Source organism: Lates calcarifer, linkage group LG20 (assembly GCF_001640805.2).
Source record: "Lates calcarifer isolate ASB-BC8 linkage group LG20, TLL_Latcal_v3, whole genome shotgun sequence".
Taxonomy (NCBI): Eukaryota; Metazoa; Chordata; class Actinopteri; family Centropomidae; genus Lates; species Lates calcarifer.
In genome coordinates this window covers 8,165,531-8,179,452 of record NC_066852.1, presented here as the reverse complement: position 1 = coordinate 8,179,452, position 13,922 = coordinate 8,165,531, and the positions used below count along the sequence as shown (strand labels likewise).

At 40.4% G+C, this 13,922-nt stretch overlaps 1 protein-coding gene across 4 annotated transcripts; it reads left to right on the top strand.

The window, feature by feature from the left end:
* Positions 1-1,689: 1,689 nt before the first annotated feature.
* Positions 1,690-13,888, top strand: p2rx1 (purinergic receptor P2X, ligand-gated ion channel, 1). Of its 4 annotated transcripts, none has more exons than XM_018691885.2 (14): positions 1,690-2,225; positions 5,863-6,007; positions 8,099-8,170; positions 8,548-8,605; positions 9,861-9,948; positions 10,128-10,208; positions 10,680-10,821; positions 10,994-11,139; positions 12,137-12,227; positions 12,327-12,392; positions 12,483-12,578; positions 12,985-13,074; positions 13,207-13,242; positions 13,342-13,888. In XM_018691885.2, the coding sequence occupies exons 1-14, from the start codon at positions 2,089-2,091 to the stop codon at positions 13,345-13,347; spliced, it is 1,254 nt and encodes a 417-aa protein (XP_018547401.1). In that variant the 5' UTR covers positions 1,690-2,088; the 3' UTR covers positions 13,348-13,888. The 4 variants fall into 4 exon arrangements, with proteins under 4 accessions (XP_018547401.1, XP_018547400.1, XP_050934385.1 ...); XM_018691884.2 differs by having other exon boundaries at positions 1,693-2,225; positions 8,548-8,617; XM_018691886.2 differs by lacking the exon at positions 12,985-13,074 and having other exon boundaries at positions 1,697-2,225; positions 8,548-8,617.
* Positions 13,889-13,922: the final 34 nt, after the last annotated feature.

Below are 13,922 nucleotides of genomic sequence, written 5' to 3'. Positions count from 1 at the left end.
AACAATGTTTACATCTGAAGGAGGAAGAAAGTGTCCTCAAATAGCTCAGATTAAACTTTCCCTCTACAATGGACCAGGCCGCACACACCTACATTGCATCATACAAACATGATGTTCCTTTTGAGTAAATTGTCTCTTAAAGTGTCTCTTAACCACATTAGTCAAATTTAAGGAAACAGTTGAAGCACCGTCATGCTCTCTGCGGAAGGAGTGGTGAAATACGCTGGAAATTAGGCAACTAATGCTTCATAAGGAACTGTATTGTTGGGTCAAGCCTGATGCATTATAAAATACTTTCATTTTCTCCTTGTAGGGAATGATATTTGTGTTTTTTCTTTGGAACAGTTCATGTCCTAACTGGATTGCTTAAACCCTAAAGCAGATGAACAAAGATGGTGTTCAGTAAACCCAGAATTCTTGATAGCAGCAGATCACAAGCCACTGTAATAACAAACCACTCCTGCAAACCTCCATATTACAAAGTTATTTCCAGACAGTATCTCTCAACTAATGGTGTTTTTGTGTTCTGAACAGGTTTGCTTGTGACAGAATGAAGGCATTCTGCATCCCTGTGGAGAGCTGCATTTTGTAATTATTTGATGTTCCTTTTTTCAGTTCAGCAAAGGCTGCACTTGCCACTGCTAGCCTCAGTAACCTTCAGTTCCTCATCACAGATTACAAATCCTCTTTTTGACATAATCAGTGACAGTCATGGACAACCTGCTAGTCTGATGCTGCATCGCCTAGACAACCTGGGAGTAAATTACGCTAATCTCCAATTTACGTGCTTCATTATTGCGTCTCATGCTCTGACAAGTGGAAGTGCCTTGGCTAAAAGGGATTGTCAGTAGGCCTGTTGGTCCTCCGTGTTAATCAAGACTAAAATATCTCAACATCTTGACGGATTTCCATTTTCATAGTGAAATGTCTCCATAACTAATGGCAAATAATCTAATAACAGACTAATCTAGGATTTGCTAGCATGGCTGTAGACTCCCTGTGTCCAGAATCACTCTCTCGTTCCCTCATGCATTCATCATGGGATTGTTGGCAGAAAGTGTTCATGCCATGAGCCTGTAGCTGTGTCTAGGCATGGACATCTTGTGGCAATTTCTAATGTATATTTATTTAGCCTTTGGAACAGGTTCAACCAGATTTAAATTTGGATTCTAAACATGACTCCAAAATAAGATGTTCCACTCACTAATCTCCGGAGATTAGAAAGCACCGCACACAAGTGAGAAAAACATTTTTGAGATGGAAAACCGTTTATGTAATATTCTTAATATTTCAACTTATTTATACTGAAATGGAATTTCTTTCCCTTTTATTATGGTTGTGTGTTTGCCACTTCCTTTCCTCTAAGAGTGAAGATTAGAAATGCAAAGCACCTCGCAGTATATAAAAGGAGAGAGAATGAAATGTTGAGTAACCCAAACTGGGTGCTCCCACACAAACTGATGATAAGACAATAAGAAGGCTTAATGTCTACAAATGGTGACATGAGAGTAGGCAAACAAGCTGAACTGTGGCATTCGCAATGTGTGTTTGTGTTGAGCTTATGCACTTTCTATCTCTGCCTAGCACACAGGAAGAGAGTGTCAGTGGAGACGATAAGGTTTGATTGTACACAAAGAGGAGGAGGTCCAGCGTCTGTGTGGCAGCTGCTGAGTTATTTAAACTTGCAGCCAAGTCAAGACTGACTTCCTGAAATGACTTTTCACTAATTTAGTGTGTTCTGTATAACAAAAGAGAGGAGAGGTGCAATAAACAGTCAGAGAGCGCGACAATGAGGTGAATGGGAAGATGCACAAATGACTAAGAGTGTATGCAGAGAGAGAGAGAGAGAGAAAGTGAGAGAGATAGAGAGTAAGCAGCGTGGGAGGGAGGAAGTCCAACACTTCAGGACTTTCTCATGAAGCGCTTCAGACGTCACTTATGAGAGGAGGCAGAGGACCCTCACCACTAGTGAGGAACAAGAGGCAGAGGCAACCAGGAGGAGAAGAGCAAGTGGAGCGTGGGTGTTTTATATGCCAGTGGGGTGAATGAGAGAGACCCTCCTCTGTGCGGGTCAGCCGACGAGAGAAGATGAAGAGCCAAATCACCAACGCCCTCTCCGACTTCTTCTTTGAGTATGAGACCCCGCGACAGGTGCTGGTGAGGAACAGGAGGGTGGGAGTGGTGTGTCGTCTCATCCAGCTGGGGGTCCTGGCTTACATCATTGGGTAAGACCCATACATTCACATGTTGTTTTTATGCTGTTCATAAAGGCAACAGGCAGATGTGAGTGCAGAGAGGGTTTGCATTGTTTTACATGTTTCAGCTTGTTGAGAGTGATGCAGCCTGAAGCAAGAATGACCTCTCAGAGAGACCCTGCAAATTCCAGCAACTTTTTTTGTTTTGTTTTGTAACCCTGATATCTGCATTTTACCCTGCATTACAAATAATATTAGAAAAATATTTTGTCCCAGATGCTGACTGGTGCCTCTACGGCATTTTCGGAGTGACGGTGTCCACCTCTAAGGGGAGTTTAATAAACCAATGCAAAGTTACAATCTTCTTTCCCCATCCATTACAAACGGTGTGGCTTCTACAGAAGAAATGAGAAACACAAGATGTCAGTTAGTGAATGCAGATATAAATAATAAAGAATGCAGATAACCCACACAAACTGTAACTTTCCAGGTAAAAGGTGCAAGAGTGTGAAATGACTGGAGAACTCACTGTTATTATCTGCCATTTTCAAGTTGAGACACAAGAGCAGCATGTTTATTAACTTACGCACTCTGAGCCACTCACTACGGCCATACACTTGCTTGGACATGTTGGAGTATTTCACTGGAGAGTCACTCTGAAGGAGGAAGAGCCTGTTCTCATGTTATCTCACTTTACAGCACATCATCTACGTTTCTGATTACTCACAGGCTGTTTCTGCATGTGTATGTGTGTGCGTGCGTGATTTTTATTTTTCCTACTGTGTCTCTGCACCTCTGAGCAGCAGAACCTGAGGAGCTGTGTATGATGAACACGCTGAGGCATATGCTAACACAGATAACAATCAACTGCTGCCCAATTCACTGCCAAACAGCATAGAGATGTGTTACCTTCTGCTGGTGATGTTGATGGTGATCAAAAATGTAACGGAGAAAGACGAATTTGAGAACATCTTCTCTTGCTAATGGCAAGGTTATTTTTTATAATAAAGGAAAGAGCCTGCTGATTTAAACTGATTTGAAATGGCCCACTGTTGGTTTCTCTTTGTGGTTTGTATCTTGTTACGCTGCTTTAATCTTGACGATCTCCAGAGTCAGGAAAAAAGTTCATTATGATCATTTCTTTAATTCAGACCTTGAAAATCTTCTGCAGAGATAAGCTTGTGCTGTGCACTGATAAAAATTAAAAAGGGGAACAGCTGCAGTGTGTTCCAAGTGTTTGCTTTCTTTTTGGTATCAAGGCTCTCTATGCATGACAGATCTGCCTCCCCTTGCCTCCTTCCGGCCCGTCACCTGCCTTTTACAGCCATCAGGCCACATTAAGGTTGGGCAGTGATGGGCAGGAGAGCAGATGTGATTATGAGGCTGTCCAGCTTGTCCTCTTCAGGATTCAAGCAGCATGCAGGCTGACAGGACGGAGCAGCAGTCAGGCCGTGTCTCTCAGGCACTCGCACTGAGCCAGTGAATTACTGGTCGTATTTTCAGGAATTTGACATTCCATAAACTGATTGCAGTTTTTGGTGCTCCCCTTTTATGATTACATTTTCGCTTTCATTCTCTCACCTGACATGTACAACAATGAATCCTTTGTCAGCCACAGTTTGGGAGCATTCATACCAGCTTTGAATAAATCGAGAAGAACAAAATCGCACATGAATGGTTTTGAAAATATTTTACATATCAATTTTAAGTAAATCTCTTAATGAAGTCAAAAAGCAAAGAGTAATTTAACAGAGAACAGCTGCTTCAGCAAACCATAAAGACTGCTCTTTTAATTAATTCCCATCTTGTCACTTGTAAGTTGACAATAACGCCAATCCACTGTTTGCATTTCACAGTGATTAGCTGGAGGTTGAATTTTGTTTCATTCTAATTTGTCCTCACAAAATGAATACAAATGGTGGAAAGAAAAAAGCCCTCTGCACATCAAGGAGCCTCCTCCCTGCCTCCCCGCTCTCCTTCTGTCGGAGCAGATACAGATCTCACTTAGACTGCTGTTTTGGAAGATCCTTCCATTATTTCATGCTCATGGGTTTCTTTATTCCGTTAATGTGCTCTATTTTTTCTCTACTTCCTCTTCACTGTAAGCTCCAACTTACATAATTTGATTTGCCTAACTGATAGAAGTCGCGGCTTTTAGCTCATTGTGCATAGCTTATTTCACTGCAGTTTGAAAGATGTTTCTGTTCCTCTGTTGCTTTAAGGTGCTTTCTTTGCGCACAGACAAATGAATGTTACTGTCCTGCAGGCTTTCTGCCAGGGGATAATTGCTTTTCACACCCTTATATAAAATAGCTCTGCATGTGTCAGTGTGTATGTGTGTACATACAGTATCTGTCCGGCGCACACCAGCTGTTCCCCATGCCTCCTGGCGACACACACAGATTGAGCAACACAATGAGAAGCTTCACTCTGCAGAAATCAAAAAGTACAGCGCCCGAGTGTGAGGCTGGTTTCTGCTTGACAGGAATCCTTTAATGTGATGAAGGATTCAGGCACTTGTTCTTAATTTAGTAAAGTTGACATAACTGCAGTTTTTTTTACCAGAACAAAGCTGGAATATTTAACATTTAGCGTATGAAGCAAAAATGTCTTGAAAGCAGGAGTTCTACAGTCGATCTCAAAACTAGTCAAAGTCCTGCATTCAAAATCCAGGTAAAAAACTGGTAATATTATGTTAATACACTTAAAGTATCCAAAGTACAGAAGTGCATTTATGTGTAAGCTTCATTTTACTTGGTGGATGTAGTTCTAATGACTTTATATACTGTTAGGTAGTTTAGTCCAGTGGTTCCCAACTTAGGGGTTCAGGTGACTCCAAAGGGTCACGAGCTTAATCTGAAGGGTTGTAAGATGATTTAAGGAGTAGGAAGAGAGAAAGACCAGAAAAAATGTATTACATTATTTTGTGAAATATTGGACAATTTGACCTCTTTTGGCCTCAATCACTTATTTAAATGAAACAAAATGGAGACCCAGTGGTTTCATCTTTAGCATTTTTTTTAAATGAAACTACAGCTGTTAAATGAATGCAGTGGAGTAAAAATGACAATATTTCCCTAGAGTAGAAGTATAAAGTACCTTGAAATAGAAGTTATTTAAATTGCACTTCATTACAGCATGAGTGAATAATCTTAATATAATCAATATTCTTAGGGGAAGATAGTTTATATGTGTTCGCACAGATAAACATGCAAGCGGACTCTCAGAATACTATCTGATGGTCTGCACAGTCATCTGGGAAATCAGCAAAGTAGCTCCACTGACCGTAACTGTGATCATGCCTGGTGCTTGCCTAACAGACATTTAATGGTTTATTGCAATCCTCTGATTACTTCTTCTAACATATTTCGAAACTGGCAAGTTGAAAAAATATTAGTAAATGTCGCTTGTAGATTCCTATGTCTGATTTGTCCTTCTGATTTGGCAGCAAAAGACAAATACAACTACCATGACATTACACAACCACAATGACTTTCACATGTGTCCCTGTGGGGTGTGCTGCTGGCATGTGGGGTAACTGTGCAGAGTGTCAGTCTCACCCGTATACATGCCCTTGCCTGTGGGTATAGATGTTCAGTTGTAGTGGAGAGGGAGTCTGAATCTTAATCTGACAGGTTTGACATGACACTTTGTGTGTCCCGCACAGGTGGGTTTTCATCTACGAGAAAGGCTACCAGTCCACAGACACGGCAGTCAGCTCCGTCTTCACCAAAATGAAAGGCGTGGGCTACACCAATGTGGATGGAGATGAGAGAGTCTGGGATGTTGCCGACTATGTCTTCCCTCCACAGGTTGGTGCCTGTTTGGCTGAAGCCTTTCACACATGCAGGAACATTTAATGTGTTATCATCACATTGCTCTTAATTGTCAAGTATTTGCTTTGCACCTGGTACAAGTCACGGACCATAGTTGGGACTATACCAAATGTGGGTCTGAGTCAGAAGCCATGAAGTCAACATGATTCAAACTGTCAGAGTGATTAAACATCAGGCTGAGTCAGACATGCAACATCAAAATGCTCTGCTCCCTGAAGACTGCTACTCACCGGTCAGATTGTGACAAAGTTGAAGGTTTACTCACGCATTTAAAACATCTGTGTTGGCTTTTATCTCAGTATTAGGTCACTAGGACAATGTACACACCGGTTAAAAGTTATTGTAGTTTTGTAAATTTGACACAGATTATAACCTAGCTTTGTCAACATCAAGGTGTCCCTGTGCTTTGCAAACGTCATTGCGTGCCTCCTGTAACAAACTGAGCAAACAACCCTCCAAAAGGGACTCTCTGGTCAAATATTTTTCTTTGTTTACCTACAATGTTGCTAGGTCCTCTTAACTGTAGGAATGAAATGAAGAGGACACAATCAAGGTTGTAATGTTTGCCTTGAGGTGTGGGTGTGGACTTTGTTTAATTCAGAGTTGGTTTAACATTTGGCTTTGGTATGATAAACCCAACCAATAAAATTGAAAGGAAACTTTGATACAATGAATCACACTTTGATCAGGTAGATATCAACGAGCAGCCGGCTTTATTCTGAAATCCAAACCTTTGTCTGTGAGAATTCCTCAGATGGTCGTTGTTGTTTATTTGATTACGGGCCATACTTCATGTCCTGAACATGGTTTCTGTGAAAATTAACATCAAAGTAGCATATTGTTGTATGAGATTCATCTTGTTTCCTGCATATCACGTCACATCAAGAAAATTCTCATGGAGAAAAGCACCTGTAGCTGTGTGTGCTGACACTTTTAGGGGTGGCATGAGTGCATATAAGTGAGTAGAGAGACACAATAGGATGCAAATTTGCCCAGAGCACCATGAAACTGACATAAGACAGAGAAGTCACAGAAGACACAGAAGAGAGAAAGGAAAATGGCAAGAGAGAGAGAGAGAGAGAGAGAGAGAGAGAAGTTTCTGTTGAGTTTGGAGGTTGACAAAGACGCACAGACACACTATAACAGATGGCTGGTGAATCCACTGCTAGCTAGCTTACAGCTAACACCTGTGCACTGGAATCAACACAGACTGCGCCAACAGTCCAGCAATTAAATTTGCATAAATGATGTGAAGCAAAAATGAGCTTCTGTAAGAAAACACCTCTAAAAGCTCACAAATTACCATGTTATATTTTGTTTTGTCCAGGAAGACCAAGTGTTCACAGCCAAGAAATAGTCCAGCACGCAAACCCTTGTAAACCACAACTTCTCCTTTTAATGCTTTGCTTTAGAACAGATTAAACAATATGACATGGAGCAATAGTTCATTACTGTTCACTTTGTTGCATAGTTTGATGAGAGGAATGATACCACTCTCATGTTGGTGCACAAGTATGAAGCTGGAGCCAGCAGCCATTTAGCTTAGCTTAGCACAAAGACTGGAAACAGGGGGAAACAGCTAGCCTGGTTCTGTTTTATGGGGTGTTGTACCTCAAAAAACGCTGCATAAAACACAAAGTGTTGTGTTTGTGTTTAACAGAGGAGATTAAACATAGTAATTAGTGAACTTTTACAGGTGATGGTAGGTGGATTATTTTTCCTTTAACAGAGCCAGGATAACTGTTTCCAGTCTTTGTGCTAAGCTAACAGTCTGGATGTAGTTTAATACTTACCATACAGATATGTGAGTTGCATTGATCATCTTATCTAAAGCTCAACAGGAGAGCAAAAAAAGTACATTTCCCAAAACAAACTATTACTTTATGTTGAATACTTCAGGGATGAAAAAGTTTTTGCTTGAACATGTTCACCAGTGAGAAACAGCTGATTAATGTATGACAGGCTGCATATTGCAGGACAACTGCAGCTTTGTGCCATTTTATGGCATAAATAAATGAGAGTAATGAAACAATGTAACATATTCCTTCTTTTGATCCTACACCTCAGGGTGACTCATCTTTTGTGGTGATGACAAACTATATCATAACTGAGGGTCAGAGCATGGGAAAGTGTCCAGAGGTATGTGTAAATGTTCCCATTTCTTTCATTTTCATGTCTCCCTTTCATGCATGATTGTCTCATCCTGTCTTTCTTCTCTCTCTGACTTACACAATTCCATAAATAGTAAAACAACAAGGAAATTGTGTCTCATTCCTAGACTGTTTGTGTAATTGTGCAATTTCGTCGCTGTCAAATCGCAGGAAACTGTCTTTTTAAACATAATGGCTTCAAGATGGCAGAGAATGTGGTTTCTGTACTCTGCAGAGTATCAAAAATAAAAGCAAAACTTTATGTCCACACTGTCCTGTTGTTTTCATGTTTAAAAATGCTCTGGTTTCTTCGCATCCACATTCCACACATGTTGACCCCAATCTCTTTCTCTTTGTTCATAACAGCTCAAAGGCAAACACAACTGCAGCTCAGATGCTGACTGTGAAGGAGGGAGACTCAAACGTACGGGAAATGGTAAATTCTGACGGCCTGACAGTGTGTGACCTCAGCAGTCCTCACTGAGTAACCGTCTGTCTGCCCGTGGCCAGGCTCAGATCAGTCCAGATCTTTGGCTTTGCTTTATTTTGTTTAGTTTTGCCAGAGACGAAAGCCCTTCTCAGACATCTTAAAGCCAGGGACAGGACTGTGATGTACTGAGGAAGGAGTGTATTTGCAAAATGGGCTGTGGCTCTTGAGATCTACTATATGATGTGCTCACACACACTAGAAACTAAAATACACCAGATCTGACTCATCGCGGTCGCTGCTAAGGTAAACGTTTAGACATAACTCATGCATTGCTTTTGTCTAGCACTGAGAGACAAGACACACTAAAATCAACAACCTACGTCTTAGCAACCAAACACATAGTGGTGTGTGTGTTCATAATATGGTTTGTTGGTCACTGAAGCGTGCAAATGACCCAGCCTTAAGCAAGCAGACACATGTATGCATATATAAACAACGCCACAGATATTACATCAACTCTTGTGAATATGAGCCAACACAAAATATAAGCACACAGAGACATTAAAATCAAACAACCAGACTATCAGACCAGAGCTTTTTTTAATAGGTCCAAACATATACAGCGTTGACGGTGAGTTCAGAGAGCACTTACAGAAATTTATTGTCCTCCATCTGTCCCAGGGTTAAATCCTGAGCCTTTCAAGTCCTCTGCATCCCACATCACCTTCAATAAGACCAATGTTAGCCAAAGCTTTAGATCTGTCCGTTTCAGACGAGTCAAATTCACCTTGAGGTGCCATCGTCCCTTTATAGGCGGCGTGTTGTCTCTATGCTTGTAGACAAGTAAACATGAGGGGGCGCCCCTGTAGCTAAATAGGCTGGTGGGCTCCAGTGAAAGGTCAGAGACTGAGGCTGAGTGACCGGATGCCTGCCGGAGAACTGTCTGTGAACTCATCCAACACATGATGAGAGAAACTGATACCAACAAAACTAATCACATGGAGAGAAATGATATGTTAGGATCAGGGCAAGATAAAGGAAACAGCTATTTCAGCGTTTGCTTTGCTTGACTTTTATATTTTGCTTGCTCCGTGATGCTAATTGAAGATAAGATGAAAATTGGAGGCAGAAAATGTTTAGGATTGCTTTAATGTTAAAGCCTTTTTTTTTTTTTTTTGCTGCTTGAAACAGATTTGCCCCAGTTTTAATTTTGTCTCCATGGTGAACACTTGTATGTTCCTGTTTCAAGGGCAAATGACAGGAGTCTGTAGGAATGAAACAAAGACCTGTGAGGTGCTGGCTTGGTGTCCTGTTGAGGATGATAACATCATACCAGAGTATGTGGAAACACTGAATTATTCACACTGCACACTGACTCGGACATGTCATGCCTGTAATAATTGAATTTATTCCTTGACATTTATAGGATTACATAATTGTCTGTACAGTACAAACATGATTTCTGCTGAACAACCTCAACATACTGTGTTTGATTCTTTTCTTTTTTCCTTTCCAGCCCTCCTCTGTTGATGTCTGCAGAGAACTACACACTGTTCATCAAAAATTCGGTGACTTTCCCCTTATTTGGTGTCACAAGGTGATGAACCTCATTCATGTCAACAATTTGATCAAATCTAAAATCTAAGTACAAATAAGTCTGGTTTTGGCCTTACTATATGTTACTATATGAAACATATCAATATAAAATACAGGGGAATAATGATAAATAAAACACCTTAAAACTGCCATACCAGGAGTTAAAACTCAAACACCTTGTCTTTATATGAGATTGAATGGACATGCAAATTTAGATAAAAACTTATTATCACTATGCTATAGATGAGGGTGAGGGATAAAGGAGGATTTAATACCTTTAAATGCAAAGAAGTGATTCCCAGATAGTGTCAGTCAACAAAATATTTGGAGACAGAGTGGCATCATTTGATTCAGGATAAAGAATCATAAGAAATCACAAGTGCCTACACAGGATAGAGTCCTTTCATTTCTGTAATATGTGGTTACTCTGTTTTCCTGGATTTTGTTCTCTAACATCCAGTTGTGTTTTCAGGAGTAACCTGGTGGAGGGTATTGATGCTGCATATATCAGCAAATGCCTTCACAGTCCTGATAAAGCTCCACTGTGTCCAATATTCAAACTGGGAGATATAGTTAAACTTTCTGGCTTTAATTTTGAAACAATAGCCCGAGTGGTAAGTTTGCTGCATAACATGTTTACTCAACACTGAATAAATAGAAATAATTTCCTGGTGGATAAGTAGATGTCTATTCCATTTAGTCACAGCTGCATATGTATTGTTCTTCTAGTGTTTTGTTTCTGGTGTTTCTCATGTGGTAATGTATTATGTGCATGTGCCCTGACAGGGAGGGGCCATTGGCATTGTGGTGGACTGGACTTGTAACTTTGATGTGGATGTAAAACACTGTAAACCAAAGTATAACTTCCATGGTCTGTATGGAAACCCTGCTGAGACCGACAAAGCCAGAGCATCAGTGGGCTACAACTTCAGGTGTGTAAATACACGTCACTGAATTAACATGGGCTCAGGTGTAACACTGCAGGCAAGACTGTGTCCTTTGTCCTGGCTACTTCAGCAATAGTTTGACATTTGGGGAAATGAACCGTTTTGGTTTCTTGTTGAGTGTGAGAAGCTGGGGTCAGCAGGTGGTTGGATTATCTTAGCATAAATACTGTAAATAGGGAAATAGTTCTCTTTTACAGAATGTTATAACAATGTATAAACCACAAAGTGTTGTTCTTCCTTTCACTTTGTTTTTTGTACAGATTAAACAATACATAACATGTTAATTAATGAGCCATAGAGGGACTGGTAGGAAGATTTTATTACCTTTGAGCAGAGCAGGATAACTGTTTCCCTGTGTCCAATTTTTAGCTGAAGCTAAGCTAACCATCTCCAGCTTCATAGCTTGTAGCTTCATGTTCATGTTAATTCATGTTAGCACCTTAGCTTTGCTTCAGGTCTATTGAGTTTGTACTGAGTGCAGACAGCTTGAGGTTAATGTTTACTCACCCTCAGTCAAACCACTCAACATGGCTGCTGACATCTGTCTCAATCTGTCACTTGTCATTGTTCAGTGCGTCCTGTGGATGGTTTGCTCTCTCTGCACACACAATATTGGAATAGTCATTACCAGGCCATTATTTAAGGCAGTGCTAATTGTCTGGAGGGTTGGTTACTATGATTGCATGAGCAGCCTCCCATACTATGCCATTAGCTTTACCATTTTTCATAAATGTCATAATATGGAATCAACTTAATTAAAATAGGATGATTCAAAAAGAGGCTGTGAAACCTTTAATTGTTTCTGGTTACATTTGGAAGATTTAAAAGCCTTGATGTTTCACAGTAGTTGATTATATGGGAAATATGTGTTATTGTGCAGGTTTCTAAGTAATATATTATCAAATGGATAATGAGGAATATGTGGGAAATGTAAATATTTACCAAAAGCTTTTTCAAAAATATTCTATATAACATATTTCAGGTATGCAAAACATTATTTGGAGGATAAAATTCAGAAAAGGACCCTTCTCAAAGTGTTTGGGATCAGAATTGATATCATCGTGCAATCACTGGTAAGTACTACATTTGAATATTTATATCCATACAAATTTATGACTTGAGAATGAGAGTGAAAAAGGAACTTTGAATAATTTGCACTCTGTCCTTCACAGGCAAGAAAGTTTGATATCATCCCAACTTTGACAGCTATAGGCTCTGGAGTGGGCATTTTTGGAGTGGTATGTTGTAGCCCGTACCTGCAGCTATTTCCTGTCTGTGGAATACTTTGTCTATAATTCAGCTTTTTTCAACCTTTTTTTTTTTTTCAGGCAACTGTCGTATGTGACTTGGTACTACTCTATTTGCTGCCAAAAAGAGAATTTTACAAGAACATGAAATTCAAATATACAGATACACAGGCACAGGTAAGCTCTATTGTTATTGATCATCAAATTTAAATTCTGCTGTAATCATTTTGGACACAAGATGGCAGCAGGGAGGCACTTACAAATATCAGTCCAGACACAGAACAGACATCAGCACAGTACTCAGCAACAGTGAATCTTTATCTGAACATATTTTGGATGCATTTCAGTTGTGAAGGAATGCTACATACTCAAATTAGAAACCCCACTAGCACACAGGAGCAGTAAACTTCAGCAACCACCAGATTAATGCTGTGTTTATTCCCATAACATTCGCGAGCACCACAGAACCATCTATGCTCGGTACGGTACAACCATTTATCTGACCGAAGATGAAATCCTCTCACCTCCCACCCAGACAGCTTCCCTCTTTAACTGAAACAGGCAGAACGTTTTGTATTTACAGCAGGACAGCGAGTCGCTTGGTTTAGACACAAGCGTCTATTACGCCCTTGAAGCAAATGCAAGACAAGTCCAAGGCACTGACCAGTCCAACGTGAGTGTATGTAGAAGTCTAGAGTAGTTTTTAAAATGTTTTCTATGATGTGATGATGGGGAGAATCCTTTAGCACATTACCCGAGAAGTCTAAATGACTCTTGTTGTGTGGCTTTGACTTTTATTTTACAGGAGCCTGATTCAGAGGCAGGTAGCACAGAAACTGAGGTATTCATAGAAAGAGATTTTTAAGATTAAAGAATAAAGCCAGTTTGCTTTGACTTTTGTGATGGTTGATTAATCTATTTATCTGCTGTTCTTATTTAGAAGTGATCTGGGGGCAAACTTTCTCAAGCCAATAGCCGTGCTACTTGAAGGCGTACTGCACTGGAACCCCGCACCAGACCCTGCAAGACAACAGACACAAATCCACACACTGTAAATTGACTCAAAAGGGACTGGGACTGAAAGGGACATAGTCAAATGACATTGCTCGATGCACCCTCCATTTCTTCTTGATCTTCTACCAACATCCTCCCACCTTCAAGCCACCCTGAGAGACTGTGACTGTTGCTATTGATGGCGTAGCATAACTATATGTGTTCTTTTTTGGGGGGGTGTAGCTTGGTTTGCTTTGTTCATACTCTTGGGTGTAGGCTTCACCTTGTAACTGTTACAGATGAGGGAACAATTTCTGACACTTCAGTGTTCTTGTGTGTACACAAATCATCCACAAGTCATCCATTACCTCTGCCATGTCTTTGTCACAGCAAGAAATACACACGTTGTGTGGATGTGCCACTGTCAGAGTGATTCATCACTTGTGTGCACCTTGTGATCAACTGTTGAACTCAATAAAAGATGTACAGTGATATTCCTGCTTTTTTTGGTCTCACAGTGCAAGAAGT